Source organism: Suncus etruscus, chromosome 11 (assembly GCF_024139225.1).
Source record: "Suncus etruscus isolate mSunEtr1 chromosome 11, mSunEtr1.pri.cur, whole genome shotgun sequence".
Taxonomy (NCBI): domain Eukaryota; kingdom Metazoa; phylum Chordata; class Mammalia; order Eulipotyphla; family Soricidae; genus Suncus; species Suncus etruscus.
In genome coordinates this window covers 74,745,500-74,772,879 of record NC_064858.1, presented here as the reverse complement: position 1 = coordinate 74,772,879, position 27,380 = coordinate 74,745,500, and the positions used below count along the sequence as shown (strand labels likewise).

Genomic DNA, 27,380 nt, shown 5'->3' with positions numbered 1-27,380 from the left:
GGCAGAGGAAATGGCGGTGCTAGTGATAGCAAGATCCTAAATGGTGCCTCATGCTTGTGTAGACACAGATCACTTAAAGCTTTGGCCTGTTCACTTTGAGCTGTACACAGGGCCAGGAAAACAGCTGTGATCCCAGATGTGAGGCATGATTGGTACTACTCTCCCATCTGTTTCTGTGCCTGAGGCCATTTTCACTGTCTTTGCTTTGTCACAGGAGGGGTTTAATGGACACAAGCCTCAGGAATGATAGGTGGGATCTGCCTGAGTTAAGATCCTGTGAAAGCTTCAGGGCCTACCTCCCTCCAACCTCCCAATATTGCTCCTACTCTTCGGAAAGCTGGGCAAGAACAAGTTCAAGTTGTAGCTACTTTCTGACAGGGATCCTATGAACCTATAACTTGTCTTCTCCACCTTTCTGTGTTGTTAATGGTTTCTCTCCAGGTACCTGAGCATGAGGGTTGGGGTGGATCACCCCCAAGATAGCACCTCCCCCAGCTCTGTTGTTATCCCTCTTCACCCAGCTGGTCCTTGGTTGAAGAAATCGGGGCTTGACCCCTTCTAGTTGGTGCCACCTGAACCAGTACACCATTCCAGGAGCTTACAGGAGCCTGAGAGGCTGTGCATTATGTTTATTAGTGATGACAGTGAGGTGGGCAGGGTCTGTGGAGCATGCGCTGTAGGTCACACACTAGTTATAAGGCAAGGGTAGCCAGGTAGATGGCCTCGGGCTGACAGCTGCATCTTTCTCCAATGAACCCAAACTTAACAAGCAGCAGCTCTGAATTAGAGAATCAAGCCTGGGGCCATATACCCAGGAGATGAGGGCCAAGGATAGAAATGACAGGATGCAAGAGCAAAAGAATGAAGGAACATGGAGGGCCACGAAGTTGTTCTATATGTTCTCTGCTACCCAAAGGTCTTGCTTCCCCAAACCCCAATCCAGGTTGGCTTTCATTTGCCATTTGGCTTGATCCTGTGCTGGGCCCTTGGCCTGAGATGTCAAGATGCTTCCTGGCAGAGTCAAGAGAGTCCTTCGTAGTTCCATCTGTGAGGCCTCTGTCCTGAGCCTCATCTGCCTGCAGCTCTGGCCTTGTGCGAATACCCTGCTCCAGCTGATGGAGGCAGTGCCACCCTGTTGGGCTTTGATTGTCTCATTTCTAAAGTGTGGCAGTGAGGTGAGTTAGGACATATGCCTACTCAGGGATTGGAGTTTTCCCTCATGCCATGCTGCCCATATTCCCACCCTCTTGTCACTGGGAGAGGCACTCCTTCCCTGAGTTTGGTGGGAAGGCCCCTTCTGAAGGGATCTGGTCTAAGGGCACTGTCCAGTGAGGCAGCTTCTTCTTGTGCAGGAGGAAGAGGTGCCAGGGGTGCAGCACATACAGCTAGTTCCTGAAATGGGAACCTAAGGGGTCACTGCCCAGGAGGTGAAGGGCCCTGTTTCTCCCAGAATTGTAGGACCCTAGGCAACCATGGAGCTGGGGCTGGGTCAGGGGTCGTGGGGGCTGAGCCTAGTGCCAGCCTAATGCCAGCCTAACTCCAACCTGCCTGGAAAAGGGCCCCAGCCAGCTGTGCCTGTGCTTCCAGGGTGGAGCAGCAGGAGGCGCTCAGTAGCTATCCTTGGGCCAGGGCCGGTTGCGTTGCCAGTTTCGGTCGTTGTGGTTGTGCTCTGAGTCCTGGACTAAGAGTCGGTCTTGGGGGTCATGTCCATTAGCACTGGGCAGTCCTGAAGTGTGTTGGCGGTGAGGCTGGTACAGATCCTGGTAGGAGTCTGCATAGTTCTCTTCTAGGTGGCGAGAGCTGTGCGGGGACGAGCCAGTCCAGGCCTGGCGGGAGCTTTCACTGGTCTCATCAGATGGCATTAAGCTGTCACGCTCCAGTGGCAAGTGCTCCTCACTTCGCCCCTCCAGCAGCTGCTGGTTCTGCAGGCAACAAAACAGCCCTAAGTGGGTGAAACAGACTTGGCCTGTGCTTCCTGCCCCCTCCCTCCCCTTCTAAGTGTCCAGAAGACAAGGAAAGGATGGAGAAACATAAGGGAGCATTCTCCCTCAGGAATGGAGGACTGGAGACTCCTGCGAAATTCAGGCTCTGTCTTCAGCAGGGTCGGGAGTTTGCTTCTCTTGAGCTCTCTCACCAATCAATTCTCTTTCTCACAAGAAGTTCCTTCATCTGTCTGCTCTACACTGAACTGAGAGCTGTCTTCCCTGCCCTTCTAGCCTTCGCAGTAGAGATCAAGGATGATGGGAGTGGAAAAGGGCAGGATTTTGAGTGGCTAAACCTGAGTATTGTACCCACTGGTTACCTGAAGTCCAGGAATGGCACTGGGAGGGCCCAGAAGTCCAGGGCCCGGGGCTGGGTGGTGGGTGGCCCGCCAGTAAACCTCCAAATACTCAGCCAGGTGCTCACAGGCATCCTCCAGCTGGTTCTCATCCAGAATCACATCAAATGACTCCTGGGAGGAGGGTGGGTGGGGGAAGATGACCGCTGGCTTCTTCTCAGCGGCAGCCCCTCCCCGTGACTGTCACTCCTCCAGCTCTGGAAAAGCCAAAGGGCAAGGAGGGGTAGGTACTCACCGGGGGGCACTGGACCAGCTTATCATATGCCATCATCTGCACAGTGAGGTGCTTCATCTGGGACTTCCCCCGGGAGCGGATGAGCCTCTGCAGGACCTAAGAGGAGGACATGGCCAGGGAGGAAGAAAGGGGTGGTTCCCTATGAAGCAGTAGCAAGCAGGCAGGCAGGAAAAGAAGGCTCCAGATTGTATTAAGTAGCAGAGGGAAAAAAAATTAAATAAAAATAAAAAAAAGGAGGCCAGAGATAACATGGAGGTAGGGCATTTGCTTTGCATGCAGAAGGACGGTGGTTTGAATCCCAGCATCCCATAGGGTCCCCCAGCCTGCCAGGAGCGATTTCTGAGCATAGAGCCAATAATAACCCCTGAGCACTGCCGGGTGTGACCCCAAAACAAAACAAAATTAAAAAAAAAAAAAAAAAAGCAGAGGGATGGAGCTATAGCACGCTAGCACAGCAGATAGGGCGTTTGCTTTGCATGCAGCTGACTGATGTTTCATCTCCGGCATCCCATCTGTCCCCTGGAGGAGTAACTCCTGAGCACTGCTGGGTGTGGCCTCCCACAAAAAAACAATGCAGAAACAAGAAATGGAGGACCCCCTGTACTGGGATCAGAACTGAGTTCGGGGGGCAACCTTATGGAGCCCCCTCCACCATTCTAACTTACCTTTGGGGATGAGACTTTGACAAAGACGATGATGGGAGCCAGTGAGGTTTTGGCAAGCTGTGCTGGATGGTTGATAGTGTCTGCATCCAACACTACCAATTGCAAAGACTTGGCCAACTCGAAAATGCGCTCAATCTCACTCTGCACCTCAGCTGGGGAGGAGTGGAGGGGCAGTGTGCTCAGAAGCAGCTCCAGCACTTCTTACTTCAGTGGGCAGTGGGGGCTCCCAAATGGTGGAGAGAAGGGAATTGAAGGGATAAGGGTATACCTCAGTTCTGGGAAGCACTGCATTAGCACTGAGGGGAGAATAGCCAGGAGAGGAGTGGGTGAGGGGAAAGGTAGGAGGGACTCTCTGAAACAGGGCTGTGCAGAGACACAAAGGGGCCCTCACCAATGCTGGAGCGGGCGGAGGAGCGTTCGATGATCATCCTCTTGCCAGGATTGTTGAGAACAGACCGCTTTGCCAGGGAGAGGTCAGCTGTGACTCGAGTGATGGAGATCCTGGCATACATGGAGAGGGAGAGTGGCCATGCGCTTTAAATGTCAAGACCAGGCCAGTGAACTTTCCCTTAAAGTAGCCCATGTTCCTTTTACCTGCCATCGAACCTGTGTTTGAGGAAGTCAAAGAGAGCCTTCTGCATCATGTCTGTGACCTAGGGGAGCAGGGGGTGAAAGGCAAAAGGCACAGGATTGGCTAAGGGTCCTGGGTGGGGGGTGGCCTTAGGTAGCTCAGAGCTCATTCACTTCTCCTAGAGACCACTGGCTTCTTTTTTGCTAGGGGAGGAGCTGCCACTGAGAAGTCACTTTTTTTTTGGGGGGGGGGGCCCACAACTGGCGTTGCTCAGGGGTTACTCCTGGCTGTCTGCTCAGAAATAGCTCCTGGCAGGCACGGGGGACCATATGGGACGCCGGGATTCGAACCAACCACCTTTGGTCCTGGATCGGCTGCTTGCAAGGCCAACGCCGCTGTGCTGTCTCTCCGGGCCCGAGAAGTCACTTTCTAATGGCCCTGGGCCCGGCCATGCCCATGAAGAGGACTCTGGATCCAGTATTTTTCTTACCTCATAGCCTTTCAGAGAGGGTCCCACCAGCACCACAGGCCGCATCGAAGGCACCACATCATAAGGGGGCACGTGTTCTGCCTGCAGAATTGACCTGTGGTCAGACCAAGTCAGTGGCCTGCAGCCTGATGTGAACCTGACTCAGAGCTTCTGGACTTGGGGCCGGATGACAGTATAGAGGTGAGGTCATCTGCCTTGCACACTAACAACCCAGACTCAATCCCAGGCATCTCATCTCCCAAGCACTGCCAGGAAAAATTCCTGAGTGCAGAGCCAGGTGAAGACCTCTGAGCATTGACTTCTGAGAATGGGTCTTCCCTCCAAGAAAAGAACTTCTGGGCTCCTCAGACCCTTGCTATCTGGTCCTTTCAACAACAGCTGCCCAAGAACCTGGCCCCACAGCCATGAGCCCCTCAGCCCATATTCCATCCTTGACTCACCTGCTTTTGCTTCTGCTTGGCTTTTTGGAAAAGGAAATAAAAGGTTAAAGTTGGCAATGGGCAAAGGTCCTGGGGCATGGTATTCCCTTCCCTAGGGGAAATCTGGGCTTCTCCCAGCTTCCTGTCCCTCCACCAGCCCCTTCCCAAATAGTTATCCTGGGGAGAAGCTCCCTTTCCCTCTTAGTAACCCACCTACCCAAGAAGGTGGGGTTAGGGTAAAGGCTACCTAGAGATGGAGGAGGGGATCGTCGATTGCCAATGTCACTTAGGCTGGAGGGGTTCCCGGATCTCCTGAGAGCAGAAAGGGGGGTCAGTTAAGTGTCTCTGAGTAAGTGCTTCATATTACTTCATGACTATATTCGTTTCCTTGGATTTTATCTAGCAGGAAGGCTGTGTGTGGTTGATGCTCCTGTGTGTATGCTTGCATCTATGTGCTGTGAACCACATAGGGGAGGGGATGTGTATTGTACAGGGTGAGGGGTTGAGGGGATGGTAATGTGCCCCACAGGAGAAGGGTACTCCTTTAGGGGAATTTACTGAGTAAGCCCTGCCCTCACCTGGCCTTCTGCTCTTGCTTCAGCCGAATGCTCTCCAGGCGCTGGGGGCTCGGGATGAAGGCGATGTCCCCGCCCTCCTTCACTAGCCGCCCGATCCACCAATCATTGCTGTACTTCTGCAGATGGGTGATGAGGAAGGGGCAGTGAGAGGAGATACCAGGTCCCAGTCCTGGCTGTCTCATGTGAAGGGGCCTGGGAGGCACTCAGGGAGCTGGTTTGAGGAAAGCAGGGAAGGGTAGGTGGCGGAAGGTGCCAGGAGGAAGAAGAGCCAGGTCTGAGTTGCTATCCCACCTATCATGTACCACAGAGGCAGCCAATCTACAGTGCAATTACTCATTGCACAAGGAAGGGGACTAAACCAGGTGCATCTCAGGGGGAGCCAAGACCTTAATTAGTTCTTTAGATACAGGGCTGGACAGGTATATATTAGGGTAAACAGTGGAAGAGTTCAGGGGTCAAAGTAATGGTACTGCAGTTAGGCGCTTGCCTTACACACCACTAAACCAGGTTTGATCCCTGATATCCCAAATGGTCCCCCCGAGCCTGCAAGAAGTGATTCCTAAGTGCAGATCCAGGAGTAACCCCTCAGCATCACTGGGTGTGGCTCCCCCCAAAAAAGAAAAAAGTCTGGATGCTTATTTAAAAGTGAGGATTGGGGCTCTAGAGAGATAGTACAGTGGGAAGGGCACCTGCCTTAAAGATGGCCAATCCAAGTGTGATTCTTGGCACCTTATATGATCCCTTGAGCTCTGCCAGAAGTCCTGAGGACTACTGGGTGTGACCCAAAACTAAAATAAATAAAAGTGAGAGTTGGGCACCACCTAATGGTGAGAAGAAATCAGACCTTCCATCATAGGATCTGTGCAAAAACCAAGATCTCTAATTACAGAAGACTGACTCTGACAACCTCGACTGAGCAGAACTTTTCCTGGAACCATAAAGAAAGACTTTATCCTAGGCTTCATCATCATAGGATCTGTGCAAAAACCAAGATCTCTAATTACATAAGACTGACTTTGACAACCGCAACTGAACAAAACTTTTCCTGGGACCATAAAGAGAGACCGTGGGGTTGGTTAACTAACATGCCCAAAGACTATAGTCAGTCTCATGACAGTATGTTTCAAGGGTAGAGACACTCTGTAATTCTTTTTTTTTGTTTTTGGTTTTTTGGGCCACACCCGGCGGTGCTCAGGGGTTACTCCTGGCTGTCTGCTCAGAAATAGCTCCTGGCAGGCACAGGGGACCATATGGGACACCGGGATTGGAACCAACCACCTTAGGTCCTGGATCGGCTGCTTGCAAGGCAAACACCGCTGTGCTATCTCTCCGAGCCCCACTCTGTAATTCTTAGGCCAAGGAAACTTTCTTTCTAATTTCCCCAAAGTTTACAGTGCCTATACAAACAAAACAAAACACACACACACACACAAAAAAAAACCTTGCCATACTGTCCCCCTTTTTTCAATTTTATTTATATTTGGGGCACCACCTTTTTTTTTTTACAGAACCATAGAACATGAATCATCTGGTTCTGCCTCACATTTTTGTCTCCCTACAAACTTAGAAAAGGGGGGCGGGAATGTGGATGGGACCCAGGGGTCAAATGGTCCCAGAAGTATAGAGTGGAAATAAAAGATGGTCAGCCCCAAATACCAAACCAATGTCAAAGAAAGTAGAATCAAGAGACCCAAACTATAACAAGCTCTACACAAAATGGATCTGTTATGCTAGCAGTCTATGGGGCTAAGGGTGGAGGTATGGGATGCAGGCTGGGAACTATGGTGGAGGGAGGTCAACACTGGTGGTGGGAACAGCCCCAATATGTTAGTGAAATACAATTGTGAGAGACTTGTTAAATATTTAAAAAAATAATTAAAAGCGGCCGGCGTGGTGGCGCTAGAGGTAAGGTGTCTGCTTTGCCAGTGCTAGCCTAGGACAGACAGTGGTTTGATCCCCCGGCGTCCCATATGGTCCCCCAAGCCAGGAGTGACTTCTGAGCATTACTGGGTGTGGCCCAAAAAACAAACAAAAAATAAATAAATAAAATAAAAAATATATAAAAATAGTGATATTTGGAGTAAGAGGCATGGGAACTATAGCAAGAGCAGGGAAATTAGTGGCTTTGGGGGGGGGTTTGCAGGGTGAGTTACCTCTTTAATATGCAGAAAGTCTTTGGCCTCAAAGTTGACTCCAGAGCCCTGGACTGGGCATTCCTCATCCAAGACACCGCAGTAGCTGACATTGGTCCTTACAGCAAAGGCCACAGGTTTGTGCTGGAGAATGGATCATGGGTGCAAATGAGGAGCACCTCGGAGCTCACCTTTCTGGCTGTGCTCCAAGAGCAGAGGTACTAGCATTTTGCCTGGCTGTCACAAGTAAATACACTAACAGAAGTACCCTAGCAGAGGACTGAACCCAAGCTGCCTCCCAGCCTTTCCTGAGCCACCCCAGCCCAAGAGATGCTACCTTGGCCCTTTCAAGCTGCTGCTGAGCTTGGTTTTCCACCTCCCGCCGGGCACTCTCCCGGTCCTCCTCCAGAGACACGTCGGAGTCCAGAGATGGGCGGCTGGTATAAGAGTCGGCTGAACCCTGGCATGGGAAGGGAGAGGGGTGATGGTGGGCTCAGGAACAAAATGCATTCTAGAAGCCACCTCCTAACTCACAGTGAAGTCTCCACTTATCCCACCTCTCCATGTCCATAGGGTGACTGAACCCTAAAGTCTTTTTCCTGTCTTCCAGAGCCTGAACCGCTCTAGAGCTGCAAGAAAGCCTGCCCAATTTCTCTTTGCAAAGATAGTGCCCCTCCCCTAGGCCTATTAATACAGCAGCTTTGAATAGCACCTTCTTTTTCTTCCAGACTCCCTTTTCTCCCTTCTACATGTCCTCGGAGGCAGAGGGAAGGAAGATTGCATTGAATAGAAGACAGTGGAGATTTTGAAGCCAGGAGATCCAGCCCTCTTGTTCACATTAGCCTGCAAAGCAGCACTTAAAATGCTTGGTAGCAGAGCAGAAACAGAACAGGGAGTAAGGTATCTGTCTGCCCTACAGGTTCTAGTTCGATCTCAGACACTATCAGGAATAGCCCCTGAACATTGCCAGGTGTGGCACATTGGACCCCCAATGCCCCCTAACTGCACAAATGCTTGGCAGGTGCACAGCCAGCTGGAAATAGCCAAAAGTTAGTTCTTGGGGCCCAAGTGCTAGTACAGCCAGTAGTGTGCTTGCCTAGCACCCGACAACCAGGGTTCGATCCCTGGCATCCTATGTTCCCATGTCCCTTCCCCTCCAAGGTGAAGAGAACACAAAACTGCTAACTCGGAAAGTCACCACCTCTTCACTTTCCCCATCCCCAGCTCTCTTTGCCCTCACACCTGCTGGAAGAGCCTGTCAGGTGTGAGCAGCTAACTAGAAAGACTGAGAAGACAGGGGGCCAGAGCGATATTGCAGTGGTAGGGCATTTGCCTTGCACGCAGCTGATCCAGGACGGACCTCGGTCAGACCCTCCACGTTCCATATGGTCCCCCAAGCCAGGAGCAATTTCTGAGCACATAGCCAGGAGTAACCCCTGAGTGTCACCGGGTGTGGCCCAAAACAAAAACAAAAACAAAAAATGAAAGATAGAAAACAACACAGGCCTTGGAAGGCTCAGCCACACTTGCCACCTGGCCTACCATTTCACCTCTTCCTAGGGGAATGGCAGCCCCTTGAGGCCAGGGTGGTGCCAGACAACACAGCCCCAGAGCGGGTGCCTCAGTCAGACGGGTCTTTGGTAACTGAGTCAGGAGTTGAGTCCTGCTCCTAGTAGAGTCTCTGGAGCTAGGAGGAAACTGCATGGATGACCAAAGGAAGCTGAACTTTTGTGCAGAATGTGGGAGGTCTGTCTGGGGAAAGTGAATCTTTTGTTTTCTGCCTTGGTTTCCCCTTTGTGTGCGAAGGTCTGAAGTGATAATTCCACTAATTCCAAAATGTCAAGATAAGAGGCACAGAAAAGAGTTGTCCCTGGAGGCCGGAGAAATAGCATGGAGGTAAAGCATTTGCCTTGCATGCAGAAGGTCATTGGTTCGAATCCCAGCATCCCATATGGTCCCCTGAGCTTGCCAGGAGCGATTTCTGAGCATGGAGCCAGGAGTAACCCCTGAGCGCTGCCGGGTGTGACCCAAAAAACAAAACAAAAAGAAAACAGTGTCCAAAATGCAAAAATAAGAAGCACAGGAGAGAGAGAGAGAGAGAGAGAGAGAGAGAGAGAGAGAGAGAGAGAGAGAGAGAGAGAGAGAGAGAGAGAGAGAGAGAGAGAGAGAGAATACAATGTTCTCAGGCTGATATAGAAAGAGCAGAGAGGCTAAACTCAGGGAGGAAGAAAAACTCATACCTCTACATTAATCACAAACTCAACTCCTGTCACAACAGGCAAAAGGACCACTCTGCTTGCAGGCAGCCTCAGTTCTAAAGACCATGTTCAGCTCTAAGACATGAAGGTAGCACCGGAGGTGAGGGGTGAGGGGGAAGAGGAGGGTGAGAGCAAGGGAGTCCTCTTAAGACGGACTCCTGGCCTGGCAGCAGGAGACAAATCTGAGCCCCAGGAAGAACCTTTGCACTGTCAGCGGGAGACCTTCCCATCCTCAGGACACAGGAGGTACTTCTGTGGGCTATGACTCTCTGCAGGAAGCCGGGCCAGCATGTGGGCAGTGGCAGGAGGCACTGGCAGAGGGGAGCACTGTGACAAATACCTGCTTGCAGCCCAGTTCAGAGTTCAGAATCTCACATCGCAACCTGACATCTGGGTCACCAGGCTTCTCACCCTATCTTGAGACTGGCAGGAGCTCTCTCTCTCAACACTGTGTGAACTAGGCTGGGGATGAAATCTCTCCTGTGCTACTGCCAAGGCCTCCGAGCTCTCCCAGGCCTCAAAGCACTGAGGAGGCCAGGACAGAGTCACCAAGTGTACTCACGGGTCTCACCTCCTCCCCTTACCCTCTCTTATACTCAGATTCAGTTCTGTGGAATTTCCAGGAGTTGGCACAGTGCCCTAGTGATGCCCCCTTGCTGGTAAGTGTGTAGGCAGGCTGCAGCGCCACTCTTGCCTGGCTTGGGGGAAGGAGAGAAGGGAGATGAGCCGGTGGATTTATTTAGAGCCTGATCTCCCTCCTACTGTTTCAGAGGGGCCCCAGAGAGAGAAAAGGAAGAGGTGGAGGGTGATCCAGGAACCAGCGCGGGTAGGAGGGCTAGTTAGCAGGAGGCTCACCCCACACCCACTGCAAATCTTCCTCTCGCAGTGGCCCTTGCCTTCTCACCAGGGATGGGAAGGACCTTCTAGGGCCTTCCAGTCCCACAGACAGATTTGTTCTCACACTCACCTCGGCACCCTGGGCCAAGCCAGCCGTCTCTTCAGCCATAAGAAAGAGGCTCACCAGAGCTTTTAGAGCATCTACTCTAGTTGTAATGTAATGTGACCCAAAGGCCCAACAGAGAACAGGGCCCAGGAAGAGCCCTGTCTCACAGAAGGACAGAGAGCCATTTATACTGAGCCTCAGAATCCATACAGACTGGCAGCAAGAGGTGGCAGAAGCCTCAAACACTGCCCCAATGTACCCGTCACAGACACTCCAAAGAAGCCAGCCTTGTTGAGGTTTGCAAGAAGGGGCTGTGAAGCTGCACCCCATCTTTCTGAACACTCTCCTACTCTCCTTCCTCACAGCTCCGGGAATCACTGCCTAATGAGCTGATCTGTCTCAGTGGGTCAGGAGATGAAAGCAAAGAGGAGAATTAAATATTTATTGGTTGCCTGGTTCTCTGAGCAAAGAGCTTCTTCCAGCCCAAGGCCTCCATGCTGGGCAGGCACTCAGGAGACTGCTCTGGGAACTCTCAGCAGGAGGCGTGGAAGAAATGGGGCTCTGCCAGCTGGCCCTGCCCGATGTTGGGTGCCAGTTTCCAGCCTGACGGAGAAGCAGGGCTGGAGGCAGAGCGAGGGGATGGGGATGATGATCCAGGATGGCCAGAAGGGAGTAATGGGGGCTTTCTGGTGGAGAAGACTACCTTGGACCCTCCGATTTTCCCTCGGCCTCCCTAACCTGCCCCCTCCCTAGAGCCCCGCCTTTCCTACACCCCATGAACTCTCCCTCCAGAACTCCAGACCCCATCGGGCCCTCTAGATGCCAGCCCCTTGCGCCCCTCCAGTCGGTCCCTTTTTGTAGCTAGCTACCTGCTCAGGCCCTCTCTTCCTCTCTCCCCACCTCCCCAGGTACAGGTGAGGCCCCGGGCGTGGATTTGGGGATGGGGAGTCCCGGCACTGAAAGCCCACCGCCCTTCTTTCTGCAAGCGCGCCTGGCCCAGTGGCTGAGGGTGGGGGATCTGCCAAAGTCCTGACCTGGGGGAGGGTCCGAGGGAGACCCGAGGCGGCCCCCCAACTTCCCCACCCTCGCCGCCGGCACTCACCGCCTCCGAGTCCTCAAACCCGGGCACGTAGGAGTCGTCATACATGGGGGAGTCCGGGCGGGGGCGGCGCGGGGCAGGGGCGAGGGCGGCGGGCCGCGCCCGGAGGTGCCAGCGAAGCCCGCACAGCCTGGCGGGCAGCGGCCGGGAGCGGAGCGAGCGAGCGAGCGAGCGCCGGAGGGAGCGAGCGCGAAGCCCAGCTGCTGCCAGCTCCAGCACGCTCCCCGCCCCCCGAGCCCCGCCGGTCCCACCCCGCGCGCCCGCCCGAGGAAGCCGGCGCAGGCTCGGGGAACAATAGCGCCCGCCCACCTGCCCCCCGCCCGCCTAGGCGGGGCCCCGGCCGCCCGGGAGCCCGACACCCGGCCGGGGACCGCGCCGGCGGTGGGTGCCCCGAGCCCCAGCGCCCCAGGGCCCCGGAGCGGCGGGAGGAAGGGCGGGGAGCCTCTGGCGCTGGAGGCGGGGCGCGGGCTCGGCGGCCAGACCCAGACGGCCCCGGAAAGGCTCCCCGGGAAACAAAGGGCCGGGGGAAGGGAGGGGAGGCCGGGCCAGGCGAGGCCGGGAGAGGCGAGGGGCTCCGCGGAGGAGGGGCTCCGGGGAGACGACGCGCGCTTTCCGGGTGCCAGCGGCAGGCGGCCAAACTAGAGACCCGGCTGGAGACGAAGAGGCCTGGCGGAGGCTGGGCAGGGCCCCCCACCCCAACGAGAAGCAAACCCCACGATATTACCGCAAGGAATGGATTTGGGGTTCCCAGCTAGACACGGCTGGGGAAATAGCTCCTGCTCCCCTCTGACGCTCGGCCTCTGCCGAAGGGGACATCTAGGGTAGGGCCTTCATACCTGTTGCGCGGGGCTTCCTAGGTATCCGTGGGGACTGAGCAGTTGTAGGTGACCCTAAAGGATTGCGGGGCTCCGATTGCAGGTGGGGGCCTGGCCACTCTAGGACTGGTGTCCCTGGACAGATCCCGCCTTAGCAGGTATTGGTGGTGTCTGGTCAGCCAGCCAGTCCCGGGGGTTGGACACAGCAGTGGCTCTTTTCTTGGCAAAACTTCCTCACAGATACTCCCATTTAAGTGCCCCCCCTTTTTTAATCTTGGGCACAAAATTATTCATTTGAATTTAGATTGCCCATCTATATACTCTTGCCACTCTTTGAGAGAAAGCAGACGCCTCTGAGAGACGTCCTCCATCCCTGAGGGGGAAATAAGGTATCTGCTTACCCATTTATCTTCCTGGGTTAACAAGGATTCCAAGAAACACAGGAAGAAAGTCCTTGCAAAGAAGAGGACAGACCACTCGACAAACCTCGACAAACCTACCGGCTTCCCTGTTAGTGAGATTCACTAACCTGTGATTAAGAGCTAGGTTCCATCTAGAGATTAGCTTTAGTTTGCCTGATGAGTGCTGTGGTCCAGCCCTGCCCAGCATCTCCCTGATGCATTTGGCAAACAGTTGTTGGGGCTCCTTTGTTTGAGGAGTTACATTTGGGGGGAGGCAATCCACTTCCAGATCTGAGTCAGCACCATTTCAGAGCTGGTTTTGTGTTAGATTCTACTGGAAATTGTCTAGGCAATCTAGCTTTTGTATTTTGGTGCTTTCTTCCAGCTCCTCAGTAGATCTATATGTCCTTGTTATCTGTGTCTATCTCTTCTGTTCCTTCTGACCTTCCAAAGGTGCATAAAGAAAGCACACAGTGAAAGAATAAAACCAAAGCGACACCTAATGAAGTAGGCAGCCGTCAAGGCTTCTCACTGCCCTCCTCAGTCTGCTCTCCTGACCTTTCCTTCGGGGAACCTCTAAGGTGTACAGGAGACCTTAGGTAACAGTGGCTTTTCCATCTGCCTCATTCTTTCCTACCACAGTGTCTTCGTCCCCATTTGGGACAATGGTGTCTAGGACTGCTCAGGAAACACAGGTTGCCATGCCAACGAGTCTCAGGAGATGGGTTTAAGTTCCTTAGACCTGTGCATATCCCCTGGGTTTTGCAGTTGTGTCAGTATTTCTCTCATTCTTTAACTCTCAGTATCCCTTTCTAGTTCTCACCTCTCTAACGTCTACCTGCTTTGTTCTCAGTGACAGGGACCTCATCAATTCCTGTCATGTAAAATGCCTGTCAGTGTCCACAAGGTCCCTAACCTTTTTTTTTTTTTCTGCCTCCATGGCAAAACATGAGAGCTGAGGAGGGGGTAGGGTGGGAAGGATCTGAAGAGAGGACAGTTACTACCCTGTTTCTAGGAGACAGCTGATAGATTGGCAGCTGCCAGTTACCCAACATACAGAAGCCAGAAATGGGGTGATGGGGTGAAGGTAGGCAGGAAAGAACCATAAGTGACCAGATTTGGAATTAGAATTTTTGAGAGCTTCCTAGATACACACACCTTGGTATTTCCTAAGTGCCAGGAAGCTGGGCAGCTCTCAATCTTTGATCATCAAATAGGAAAACTGAGGGAGGAGCTAGGACCTGTGGAAGCCCGTTTTCCCAGCAGTTTTTAAGATCTAGACCAGGCCAAAACCTCTGATATTCTATCATTGAGGCTGCTCCCAAAGGACCCAGAAGGAGGGCCAGGGGAGTTGGCAGACCCCCCCCCCGCCCATCCTTTTATCCAGGGCCCTCTCTGGCACACCCATCAGTCCCTCCCTCCTTCTCCCTCGCCCCATGCCTAAAAACTGCAAGCTGGGGGTTGCTCCCTGCTTTTCTACCTGCACCCCTCCATCTTCCTCCCTACAGTCTCGCATCACTGCAGTCTCCCCCAAACACAGCCCTCTTCCGAAGGTGGAGTGGGGGCTCTCTTCTCACCCGCTGGGGAGGGGGCCCGCCTTTACCTCATTCAGCAGGAAGGTTGCACTGGAGTCAGAAAAAGACATAGAAGGGCGATCGGCCTCTGCCCTCCGGGTCTAGGGCGTCCAGGGCGTCCGAGGTGGGAGCAGGACTTGGCGCTGCTTTGCACGCTGGCTCTGCCCGCACGCCCGGCCTCGCCCGCCGCCAAGGCGCCGCCCGCTGCCTCCCTCCCCTCGCGGGCGGGCGCCCTCCCCCTGCCCGCCTCCCGCCCGCCTCTCGCCCCTTCTGCCACTCTCGCTCGGCGTCGGGCGCCTTCAGCGCTCGTCTTCCCTCCTCCCGCGCCTCGTTTTCCTCTTCTTTACAGTATCCGCGGGCACCTCCTTGCATCCCCGTCCTTGCACCCTCTTCTCCGGCCCCCTCCTCCGCACCCCTACCCTAGAAAGACTTGGGCGCCCGAGCCGGCACCTGGGCGTAACTGATGCCTCTGCCCGGCCTGCGGCGCTGGTGCCACCAAGGTGCCAAGGCAGCCCCGTCCCTTCTCACCCATGCCAGGCCCAGCCCCTTGGCTCCGGAGGCGGGAGACAGCCAGGGAGGCCGTCCCCGACTCTCTGGTCCCCCCGGCCTGGGTACTGGGCGCCCCGGGCTCCAAAGGCTCGAGTGGGCGCCCAGCACCAGCGCACGCCCCGGATGGCGTCTGCCCCAGGCCCGTCGGTGGGTGGCCGGGAGTCCTGCAGAGCCAGCAGGAGGCGCTGCCCCTTGCGGGTTTTCTGGAAGAAGGGGCGCAGCTCGGAACCCCAACCCGGACCAAGCCTCAAACAAACTCCGCTCCAGTTCCATCCCTGAAACCGCTCCCTCGACCCCCACCCACATCCTGAGTTTGGAACTTGAGGCTGTGTGTGCTCCAACCTCATCCTCCGGGACTCCTTTGGGACCCTTCTCCATCACCAAGTGCCCACGTCGCTCCTACCTCCATCCTAGACTCCGGGGGTGCCCCCCGCGGCGCCCCACACGTGAGGCGGGCCTGTCCGCGCAGCGGGGAGTACTGTCTCCGGACTGCTTACCGGGCCAGAACCCCCTCCGGTCCCCATCTACTGGCACGTCAAACAGGACAAGCCCAAGTTCAGGCGAGAGAAGGGGGAGCGGGGTGTAACCCCAGTCGCGCCCTCCCTTACCCTTCCGAGCGGACCAGTCTCCCATTGGCCACTGCATTCCCCCATCCCTCCATGCCCCTTCTCCCAAAGACAGTGCCCGGGCAGAGGTGGGGTTGCCAGCCTCAGTGTGAGACGGATTTGCACCGAGAAACGAAGACCTGGGTTGTTAACACCACTCAGAACGTCTCCCTTTCCAGGGACGGAGCACCCTGTCCTCTGAGCCTTTGAATCTTTGTAGTCAGTCCTTCCTAAGAGTTCCCGGCCCCACCTCTTCCACTCTTCCCCCACTCCCGGGCTATCTTGGAAGCCTTCACTTTCACCACCAGCTCCCACTCTAAATGCCTTTAAGCGTGGGTATAATGGCTTTTCCTCCCTCCACCTACCCTCCCCTTCTCCCCTTAAGCTGGACGTAGCCTAGAAAGTGCTTCCGAGTGCCTCCTCCTGTCCCTCTGTGGTCCAGTCCAATCCTTCACCCCAGGCATTGCTTCAGCTATTCAAAAAGATGTACTTAAAGATTCTCTCTCTCTCTCTCTCTCTCTCTCTCTCTCTCTCTCTCTCTCTCTCTCTCTCTCACACACACACACACACACACACACACAGTGTACAGTATGTGTGCGTGTGTGTGTGTGTGTGTGCTAAATGCTCGCTCTTTAAATGTGTGCCCAGCTGGTATATGAGTTGTTTTGCTTGGTTTCTTGACTATCACAGGAGCGCTGCCTTTCTTTTAGAGGCTTCCCCTTCCTACACCCCCCCAGACCACAGCTAATGGCTCCTCTGGCTTTGGGGTAGCTTAAGTTTCCATAGGAGAAGCAGGGAAAGGTTTGGCTGAGGAAGCAATTCTCTCTGGTGTCCCTTCCCCCCGCCCGTGTTCTTCCCTCCCGCTCTTCTCCCTCAACCTATTCGAATACTGGCTCTCCACCTCCTACTTTAAAATAGAAATATCTGGGGCCGGAGAGATAGCATGGAGGTAAAGCATTTGCCTTTCATGCAGAAGGTAATCGGTTCAAATCCCAGCGTCCCATAAGGTCCCCTGTGCTTGCCAGGAGCGATTTCTGAGCATGGAGCCAGGAATAACCCCTGAGCATTGCCAGGTGTGACTCCAAAACCACACACATACACAAAATAGAAATATCTGTACCTTTTCTCTGAGCTTATTAGAGGATTCTTTTTGTTTGTTTGTTTTTGTTTTTGGGCCACACCCGGCTGTGAGCAGGGATTACTCCTGGCTATCTGCTCAGAAATAGCTCCTGGCAGGTACGGAGGACCATATGGGACATCGGTATTCAAACCAACCACCTTAGGTCCTGGGTCAGCTGCTTGCAAGGCAAATGCTGCTGTGCTATCTCTCTGGCCCCGTATTAGAGGATTCTTTGCACCACTTTTCCTCAGTTCTGTCCCAGCAGCTGGAACCTACACTCCTTCTTCCTCTGCCACCAGAGAAGGAAGAAATCTCTGAGCTAGTGCTAGGAGACTGTCTTCCCCATCCATAACTTGTAGTGAAACTAGTGGCAAGATGAATGCTTCAGGTCCTGTCCAACACTCACATGCTCTTCTTCCCTACTCTACTTCTCTGAGGTGTCTCAGGCATCCTATTGAGAGGATCAGGCTAGTTATAAGATACCAGCTCCCCTTCTCCCCCAGGACCACCTTCCCCATCTCATCTTTCCACCCACCTCCACCTCCACTCTTCTCCAGGTCTCAGAATATTGGGTTGGATACCTGGTAGTCTGATCACATGCAGTTCTATATTAAGGAGTTGCCCTTTGATCCTGAGCTGGATTTTGAACCCCACTTACCTCCTCATCAAGGCAGAGTCTGCACAACTGTCCTGAGGGGCCCTCACATTTGAAAATCTGTGTACCACAAGGGTAAATCACACTTCATTATGTCCATCCCATTGTATCTGTTCTACTGGCATCCCAAAAGCTCTCTCTTCATCTGAGAAAGCTCTGTGGAAGTTGCTTCCACAGGGAATCCCTGCTGCCAACTCCAGAAATCCCTTGGGGAAGTTCCACCAACTAGCGAAGCTCAGTCCTTCCTAATACAGCTCCGCCCCTGCCTGGTGATATTTGATGCTTCCAGGAGCTTTCAGGCTCTATCCTCTGACGCAGCATTTGCTATAAATATGTCTGAAGAGTTTCTTGCTGACAATACTCAATAAGATTGTACCTTTCTTCCTCCTCCAGGCTCCCTGGAGGAACTGAACTTGGTGGTTTCTAGATTCTCTGAGTAGTAAGTGTGATTTGGGGACCTCCTTCTGATCTCTGGGAAGGAGGAACTTGAAAGGCTTTCATTGCCCAGAGGCTGGTGCTTAGTGGGTGGGTTATATCCATTTATTCTTGAGTCTGAGGTCTGTTTCCCACTCTGGGTCACAGCAAGTGCAGGGGATTCCAATTCCACCTTAAGATCTGGGATGGCTTGTGCTGAACTCTTGGGCTGCTGTGTGGAGAAAGAACCAAGACACAGGCCTGGGGAGGAAAGAGTTTTCTTTCCGCACATCCCTAAGGTTCAATTCAAGTCCTTCCTCCACTCTCTCATGTTTATAAGCTTCTTTTTTTTTTTTTTTTTGGTTTTTCGGGCCACACCCGTTAGATGCTCAGGGGTTACTCCTGGCTATGAGCTCAGAAATTGCCCCTGGCTTGGGGGACCATATGGGACGCCGGGGATCGAACCGTGGTCCTTTCCTTGGCTAGCGCTTGCAAGGCAGACACCTTACCTCTAGCGCCACCTCGCCGGCCCCGACATGTTTATAAGCTTCTTAAAGAGCAGAGGTTAGCTAGGGAAACTAAGACTGAGAAGAGATGGGATGTGGATAGAAAGTCTCAGGGAGTGGTTATGAGACATTGGATTCAGAGTGCAGGTCTTAACAGCGAGAGCTCTTTGGGGAAAGGTTTGCAGTAAAGGACAGCTGAAGCAGCCACCAGTTTTGCAGACCTGGAACAGAGTGGACGTTGATACCCTTTATTTTTCTTAATATAATTTATATTGCTTTGGGAGCCACACCTGGTGCTGCCCTGGGCTTACTCCTGACTCTGTGCTCAAAGATCACCCCCGGACATCCTTTAGAAGTGTGGAATTATTAAAAGGGAGATTGTAGGCCTAGAGAAGACTCAGAAGGATTGGAAAGAGAACTATAGGCTGTTATACAAATGGTTTTAAATGGGGGAAGAGACAAAGGCTCTGCTGTCTCCCCTCTCTGCCTCTCTCTGCCCTGCTCCCTCTCCCTCTCCCTTCTTTCCCTTTCTTCTTTCCTTCCCCTCTAACCCCTTATTCTGGCCCCATCCCCTGCCCAGCACTTACTGAGGTTTAAGGGCTCTTCTATCTTTTATGGGAACCCTGACCTCTGTCCTGGTCAGATTTCCTCTATATGAAAGAGAAAGGGGAGAGAGGAGTTCTGAAATCAAGGACTGAGTCTAGGTATCCTTCCAACTGCTTGTATTCTTTGTCCCCTGCCCCACTCCCAGCCCTATCTCTGTGCCTCCTCAATGTAAGAAGCTGAGCTGTGTTTTCACTTCATCTTAGGCTGAGCATGTGGTGTCCATAGCCTCCCTAGGAATGAATTATTGAAGAGAATAGATTAGTTGCTCACATGTTTACCTGAAGCTGACCATGACTTCTCTTCACACGCCAACTGTGAGGTCAATGAAGCCCTTGGGCCTGGGAACAGGCAGGGTGGGGAGTTAGGGAGAGTTCTAAGCAGGACAAGGAGGGAAAAGCAGGACAAGGACTCTGGAGAAGCTTCCTGGGAGACAGAGGAGACTGGTGAAGAGTTGTGACTTCTTTTGGGGGCTGGAGTGATAGCATAGCCAACCAGGGACAGAATGACCTGGGTTCTATTCCCAGCATCCTATATGGTCCTCCAAGCCAAGCCTTCCAGGAGAGATTTCTGAATGCAGAGCCAGGAGTAACCCAAAATCAAAAAAAAAAAAAGAGCTATGACTCCTCATCTTGGGAGAGGGAGGGTGGGCAGAAGGAGCTGACAGTCAGGAATTGAGAGTGGGAGATTTTATTTGGCTTTGGAGTCACTTCTGATAGTACTCAAGGTTCCATGTGACTCTGAGGATCTAATTTGGGCTTCCTGCCTTCATAGTAAGCTCTTTCTCAGCCCTTTGAGCTGTTTCTCCAGCCCAAACTGAAAGGCCTTTTTGTTTGTTTAGTTTTTGGGCCACACCCAGCAGTATTCAGGACTTACTCTGGACTCTGATTTAGAAATCACTCCTGGTGGGCTGATGCTGGGGACTGAAGCTGGATCAGACACCTGCAAGTCAAATACCCTACGTTTTGTACTCTGGCCCCTAAGACTGGAAGGTCTGAACAGGAGTGGCAGCCCACTGCTTGAGTCTGCACTTCCTATACCTCTGGAACAACACAGAGCCTTGCAACTTGTTTCTTCTTTGAATGACCTGGAATTGGCCCTGGCAAGGACACCAAGTTATTAGGGAGGCTGTGGGCATAGCCCTACCCCCAGCCCCAGAGGTGGGCTACTTTGCCATAGAGAAACACTGTGGAATTGCCAGAAGTACCTGTGCCCCTTGGTGAGCTGCAGGGGCCAGCATCCAGATTCTTCTGTGAACTGCAAACATTGTAGCAGTGAAAGCCTGAAAAGCAAGGTCAGATCCCAATGCCATCACTTTCTAGTTGTGGGAAAGTAACTTATGATCTCAGAAATCATTTTCTTATCTTTGGGAAGGGGAAAGATCAGTGCTTACTTAGTAAAGGGCCCTGTGGAAATTCAATAGCACCTTTTGTTTCAGAAATGTAAATTACTGGCAAAAATGTCACTTAATGGAAAGGCCCTGGCTTGATCCCTCCACCACACTGCTGAGTCAGTGACTAAAGTGGCTGCTTGGATACATAAAGCTATGAGTGTGAGAACCAGAGCTCCCCTGGGCCTTAAGACCAAAGTGGTCCCAAACCCCCAGTAAAGTAATTTGAGGCAGGTCAAAAGTTTAGGTACTTTCCACACTGAACTGAGCTAAGGCAGAGGGAATTAGATCAGAGATAAAACTACAGAATGTACCCTCCAAAGGAATGTAGGGATGCCAGGACCCTCCCTATTCTTTTGAGATAGAAAAACTAAGTGGGTCCTGAATGTTCCACCAGATAAGGCCCCCTGGGTCAGAGATAAGTTGAGACATTTATTCTATGAAATAATGTGTTTTGTGCACAAATAGATATAGGCCAATCATGTATGTGGTGAAAGGCGAACTCTTACATTGACCATATGAAATGCTTAAATTGTTGAAGCCTGTGAGTGCTATAAAAACTGTTTGTGTTTGGTTGACAAGGAGGTGAACCTATTTATTTCCTTTCACCTATGTTTGAAATTTTGGAGAAAATAGCAAAATACATTTGGATAGACGATTAGAAGATTTAGGGATTGTTCTTAATACTAAGGTAGGAAAAAAATTTTTTTTTACAGAGTTTAGGAGAGAAGAGATCTATTTTGGGAACTTCTGCATTGGTGAACACATGTTGGTGCTAGACTTGTGGCACTAACACAAGAGTTGGAAACTCCTTCTTACTTCCCACAGAGTTTGCCCTTGGCATCTCTTCCATCTGCCCATTCCTGTTTTATATTGTTTTATAATAAACTGGCAATCTAGTTGGCCAAAAAAACCCAAAAAACCTGTTTGTGGGACCAGAGCGGTGATGCAGCGGTAGGGCATTTGCCTTGCACACGGCTAACCTAGGACAAATCACAGTTCAATACCCGACATCCCATATGGTTCCCTAAGAGAGGAGTGATTTTTGAGTGCATAGCCAGGAGTAACCCCTTAGCGTCACTGGGTGTGGCCCAAAAAACAAAAACAAACAAACAAAAAATAACTGCAACTTTGAATTGGGATCCTTGTCAAGATTCTACTGGTTGGATGAAACTTAGAACCTGGCTAGCTGAATAAATTCCCTTTTGCACTTTGCATTATTGGAGGTGGTCTTTGACTTTCAGCACTGATTTGAGTTGTCAATGTGGACCCTACATGAGTTCCATCGCTGGTACCAATCATGTGCACTGAATGTGCCTGGCAGCTCTTTATTTTTTTTTGGGGGGGGAGTCACACCCAGCAGCGCTCAAGGGTTCCTCCTGGCTCCACACTCAGAAATTGCTCCTGGAAGGCTCAGGGGACCATATGGGATGTCGGGATTCTAACCAATGACCTTCTGCATGAAAGGCAAACGACTTACCTCCATGCTATCTCTCTGCCTCTATGGCAGCTCTTCTGAGTCCTTCAGTACTAACAATTTATTTTCTGCTTTGATGCAGAAGCAGAACCACCACTGAAAAATGTGATGTGCAATTACCAGTACTAAAGGAGTGAGGCCCTCCCAGTGCCTTCAAGACTGAGTGTGAGCACTAGAACGTGATATGTCAAACAACTTAAGTGTCCTTTATGAAACCTCCCATAGGAATATTTGCCCAGACTTTTATCGCTAGAGATTAGATTTACTTGTTCCTGTACTATGTACAAAAGCAATAAGCAGAAATTCTTACTAAGCAGTAGAATGTCTTGCATCTCTGAGACCCTGGCTTTGATCCCTGATGCCACAAAAAGGTACTGCTCCATGTCAGGTTTCTTCTTTTTTCAAGTATCATTTTTTTTTTTTTTTGGTTTTGAGGTCACACTCGGCAGCGCTCAGGCTCTATGCTCAGAAATCACTCCTGGCAGCCTGGAGGGACCATATAGGATGCCGGGATTTGAACCACTGACCTTACCTCCATACTATCTCTCCGGCCCCCCCATAGTATCATTTTTTAAATTCAACCTTATTGACTGTATTGGCAGTTTGTTCTTTTTTATTACTGTGTGCTATTCTATTGTCAGATATATCATACTTAAATTTTCTATTCTTTTGAGGAATAATTAAGTGGTACTGATTTTGTCCAGATTAATTATATTTTCTCTGAGTGTTCTTTAATAGGTCTCTTATGGTTGACATATGAACTCTGTCTCTTGAGTGAAATTTCTGGGTTATATGTATTCATTTTTGCTTTGTTTTGTTTTGTTTTGTTTGGGGGCCATATCCAGCAGTGGTTCTCAGAGGTTACTCCTTAAAAGGTGGTGCTTGGAGTGGGAGTTCTCCTGGTGGTACTCAGAGACCATGTGGTGCTAGGATAGAACCTTGGTCATGCAAAGCAAACATTTAACTTTTCCAACCCTTTGAGCCATCTTCTGTCCTGGCTATAAAACACATACAAACTCCTTTTCCTTTTATTGACATATGGTATATTATGCTAATTGGCTTGCATATGTTAAACCGTCCTTTATCTCTGGAATGAATTCTACTTGGTCATGGTGTATGACCTTCTTGATGAGTTTTGCTTTGTTTTTGTTTTTGTTTTGTTTTGTTTTGTTTTGTTTTTGGGCCACACCCAGCAGTGCTCAGGGGTTACTCCTGGCTGTCTGCTCAGAAATAGCTCCTGGCAGGCACAGGGGACCATATGGGACACCGGGATTTGAACCAACCACCTTAGGTCCTGGATCGGCTGCTTGCAAGGCAAATGCCACTATGCTATCTCTCTGGGCCCTTCTTGGTGAGTTTCTGATTTAATATAAAATATAAAGTATAAAGTCCACATGTTGGTTGAGGTCTCCCTTGGCAAGGCGCTTCTAGCCTCTTCTTCCACAGGCAGATCTGAAGAAAGGTAGTAGTGGCAAAATAATTCACAGTCAGTTAAAGTTTCATTGAAGTCATCTTGCTTTATTCTCTCATGGCCTTTTTCTCTGCCATCTGCAGACTCTGCACCATGTCTGCCTAACTCATCTCTTTCTCTCAGGAGCTCTGTCTGTCTTCCTTTCTGCAGCTCTCCATGCTTCCTTGCTTCTCTCTTCTTCCCCACAGCCAAGTCTGTCTTATTCTTTTTTCAAAATTGACCTCCCATGCAAGGTTTGGGAGGATCTGATCATCCAGGAAGGATTAACATATCAACATTAAGTTTAGGGCCTTGGGGGAAGGGATACCTTACAATGAGTTGTTGGATTCTATTTACTAGTATTTTGTTGAAAATCTTTATATCTGTGTTCATCAAGAATATTGGCATGAGGCCGGAGAGATAGCACTGAGGTAAGGCATTTGCCTTGTGCGGTGGTTTGAATCCCGGCATCCCATATGGTCCCCCGTGCCTGCCAGGAGTGATTCCTGAGCATAGAGCCAGGTGTGACCCCTAAGCGCTGCCGGGTGTGACCCAAAAACCAAAAAAAAAAAAAAAAATATTGGCCTGTAATTCTCTTTTTCTTTTTCTTTTTTTTTTGGTTTTTGGGCCGCACCCGGTAACGCTCAGGGGTTACTCCTGGCTATGTGCTCAGAAGTTGCTCCTGGCTTGGGGGACCATATGGGACACCGGGGGATCGAACCGCGGTCCGTCCAAGGCTAGCGCAGGCAAGGCAGGCACCTTACCTTTAGCGCCACCGCCCGGCCCGTAATTCTCTTTTTCACGTGGTTTCTCTGTCTGCTTTTGGTATCAGGGTGATGTTAGCTTCATAAAACTATTTGGGAGTGGGGCCGGAGAGATAGCAAGGAGGTAAGGCGTTTGCCTCACATGCAGAAGGTTGGTGGTTCGAATCCCGGCATCCCATATGGTTCCCCGTGCCTGCCAGGAGCAATTTCTGAGCATGAAGCCAGGAGTAACCCCTGAGCACTGCCGGGTGTGACCCAAAAACCACAACCAGTTTCCTGGAAGAGACTGACAAGGATTGGCAGTATGCCCTCTTTAAAGATTTGAAAAAATTCACTAGTGAGTCCATCTGGTCCTGGGCTTTGTTTGTTTGTTTAGAAGCCTTTTAATTATCATTTCAATTTCCTCAATAGTGATAGGTCTATCCCAGGGGTTGGCAACCCTCGGTTTCAGAGCCGCATGTGGCTCTTTTGACAATTTGCTGTGGCTAAGATAGCAGGACTGATAGCAGGGGGTGGAGTGCGGTATCACTTAAACATTTTTGTTTTGTTTTTGTTTTTTTTTGGGGGGGGCACACCTGATGACGCTCAGAGGTTACTCCTGGCTATGCTCTCAGAATCGCTCCTGGCTTGGGGGACCATATGGAGATCAAACCACGGTCCGTCCTAGACTGACATATGCAAGGCAGACACCTTACACCCTGCGCCACTGTTTGGACCCCTATCACTTAAATATTTTAATTGACTATTAATTTGCACAAATATGTTTTACATTGTTAAGTGAAAAAGTTCTTTTTTTCTTTAGATCAACAGCTAACTGCACAATCCTGCATAGAAACAATGTATGCAGTGCTATATTGGTTTTAAATGTTGTGGTGGTTTTGTGGCTCCCTGATTTTTTTTTCCTTTGGTTGTGGTTCCCAGGCTTTTTTTTCCTTCAGAAATTAGTCCAAGTGGCTCTTTATGTCTTTTTGTTTGTTTGTTTGTTTTTGTTTTTGGGTCACACCTGGCAACACTCAGGGGTTACTCCTGGCTCTACACTCAGAAATTACTCCTGGCAGGCTCAGGGGACCATATGGGATGCCGGGATTCTACCACCGACCTTCTGCATGTGAGGCAAACGCCTAACCTCCATGCTATCTCTCCGGCCCCAGGCTCTTTATGTCTTAAAGGTTTCAGACCCCTGGCTCTATCCAGATCGTCTTGGTTCAACTTTGGGACGTTATAGGAGTGCAAGAATTTATACATTTCTTCCAGATTCTCTTGTTTTGTGGCATAAGGTTTTTCAAAGTAATCTCTCCATACCCATGCTCCTTTTTGTTTTCAGCAAAATAAAATCAGAGATCATAATAAACATGCAGGGCTGGTGAGGTGGCGCTAGAGGTAAGGTGTCTGCCTTGCAAGTGCTAGCCAAGGAAGGACCGAGGTTCGATCTCCTGGCGTCCCATATGGTCCCCCCAAGCCAGGGGCAATTTCTGAGCGCTTAGCCAGGAGTAACCCCTGAGTATCAAATGGGTGTGGCCGAAAACAAAAACAACAACAAAAACAACAACAACAACAAAAAGCTAATATAGTGGTAAGCCACTTGTCTTGCATATGACCAACCTGGATTCAATCCCAGAACCCCATGTGGTCTCCCAAACTTGCCTGAAGTAGAGCCCTGAAAGTAAGCCCTGAGCACTGCCATGTGTAGCCCCAAAATATAAGTAAATAAGTAAACGAAGCTAAAGATAAAACTACTGTATGATGCAGCAATCTCATTTTTTGGTGTCTATCTAAAAAATATGAAAACATGAAGCTGTGTTTTTCTCTACTGTTTGGACTTCCCTTTCTTCCAGGACCTGGCCTGTTTGCCTTGGTGAGGTGTGGATACATTGAAACTTCAACTTTTATTTATTTTTTTATTTAGTTTATTTTGGCCATGCCCAGCTATGCTCAGTGCTTGCTCCTGGCTCTTCCCAGCTCAGAGATCACTTCTTGTAGGGTTCTGGGACCTGATGGGGTGCAGGATTCAAACCCAGGTAAGCTGCAGGCAAAGCAAGCATCCCCAATTATGCCCTGACTTTAAGAATATGTGGGATGGGGCCGAAGAGGTAGTACAGTAGGTAGGGCATTTACCTTGCTTGTGGCCAGTCCAGGTTCTATCCCGTATGATCTGCCAGAAGTGATTTCTGAGAGCAGAGCTAGGAATAACTCCTGAGCAATGCCAGATGTGGCCCAAACACACACACACACACACACACACACACATACACAAATGTGGGGTTAAAGAGACTGCTTGTATACAGCTGACACTGGTTCAATACCAAGTCAGGATTAATCCTGAACTCTGCTGAAGGCCCCCAAACACACACACACACACACACACACACACACACACACACACACACAATCTGCAGGGCTAAGGAGATGACTTTAAGGGCTAGAGAACCTGCTCTGCATGTGGGAGTCCCTTGGTCTCGGAGCAATCTTAGAGCACCAAGACAGAGTGTCTCCCCAAACCACCATGTATGGCTCCCAAACTAAATACAGCAACAGTCTGGAATTAAATTAAATTAACTTAAATTTACTATTCATTATGTCTTTTTTCCTTAAAATTCTGAGTATTGAAGACTATACTTTCAGGGATCATTTCTATAGTATGTGACTAGAGAAGTTTCTCTGAGCACCCGAAGCCACGAGGAGGAGCCAGAGCATCCTCTCCTGAGCATGAAGCCGGCTATAGGTATCGCTTCTGCGACTGCCTCTTGCCATTGATGATCGTTCTTCCCTTCCTTTGGAAGGGGTAGAGGGAGAGAATGCAGTCTGAATGGTAAGAAGAAAAAAAAATTCTGAGTATTGGCTTATTTTTCTTTTCTTTTCTTTTTTTTTTTGGTTTTTGGGCCACGCCCAGCGATGCTCAGGGGTTACTCCTGGCTGTCTGCTCAGAAATAGCTCCTGGCAGGCACGGGGGACCATATGGGACACCGGGATTTGAACCAACCACCTTAGGTCCTGGATCGGCTGCTTGCAAGGCAAACACCACTGTGCTATCTCTCCGGGCCCATATTTTTTAGTTTTAACTAAATATATAGTATATATATTTACTAGCTATATATAGTTAAAATTTAAAAATATTTATGGTTTGATTATATAAACACACACACATATTTATATATATATATATATATGCACATATTTATATAGTTGGTTTTCTAGAATATTTTGGGGAAGTGAAAGGCAATATTTTTACCATGACAACTTTAGACAGATAGATTAGGAAACAAAGGGAGTGTGGCCTCAGTCTTTACTACTCTAAAATATTTTAGGTGGGGAAGGACAATAAATTAAAA

The 27,380-nt window shown here is 50.7% G+C and overlaps 1 protein-coding gene and 1 non-coding gene across 3 annotated transcripts; one reads left to right on the top strand and one right to left on the bottom strand.

The window, feature by feature from the left end:
• Nucleotides 1–614: 614 nt before the first annotated feature.
• On the bottom strand, nt 615–14,684 carry CACNB3 (calcium voltage-gated channel auxiliary subunit beta 3). Of its 2 annotated transcripts, none has more exons than XM_049783438.1 (13): nt 14,548–14,684; nt 7,766–7,888; nt 7,450–7,572; nt 5,297–5,412; nt 4,966–5,030; nt 4,740–4,759; nt 4,300–4,380; nt 3,833–3,891; nt 3,630–3,739; nt 3,239–3,390; nt 2,574–2,669; nt 2,303–2,452; nt 615–1,922 (listed from the first exon to the last, which is right to left on the bottom strand). In XM_049783438.1, the coding sequence occupies exons 1-13, from the start codon at nt 14,587–14,589 to the stop codon at nt 1,608–1,610; spliced, it is 1,452 nt and encodes a 483-aa protein (XP_049639395.1). In that variant the 5' UTR covers nt 14,590–14,684; the 3' UTR covers nt 615–1,607. The 2 variants fall into 2 exon arrangements, with proteins under 2 accessions (XP_049639395.1, XP_049639394.1); XM_049783437.1 differs by lacking the exon at nt 14,548–14,684 and adding an exon at nt 11,732–11,866.
• Nucleotides 14,685–26,657: 11,973 nt separating this feature from the next.
• Nucleotides 26,658–26,862, top strand: LOC126023347 (small nucleolar RNA U3). The gene has a single exon (XR_007500495.1). It is a non-coding gene; the product is annotated as a small nucleolar RNA U3 (small nucleolar RNA).
• The last annotated feature ends 518 nt before the right edge of the window (nt 26,863–27,380 follow it).

Bases quoted from the DNA above. Each gene is read 5' to 3' on its own strand.
- CACNB3 (XM_049783437.1), bottom strand. From the start codon at position 11,776: ATGTATGACGACTCCTACGTGCCCGGGTTTGAGGACTCGGAGGCG. The intron at 3,391-3,629 runs GTGAGGGCCCCT...ACTCCTCCCCAG, and splicing joins CTCCGCCCGCTCCAGCATTG to CTGAGGTGCAGAGTGAGATT. The intron at 2,670-3,238 runs GTAAGTTAGAAT...TCCTCCTCTTAG, and splicing joins TCAAAGTCTCATCCCCAAAG to GTCCTGCAGAGGCTCATCCG.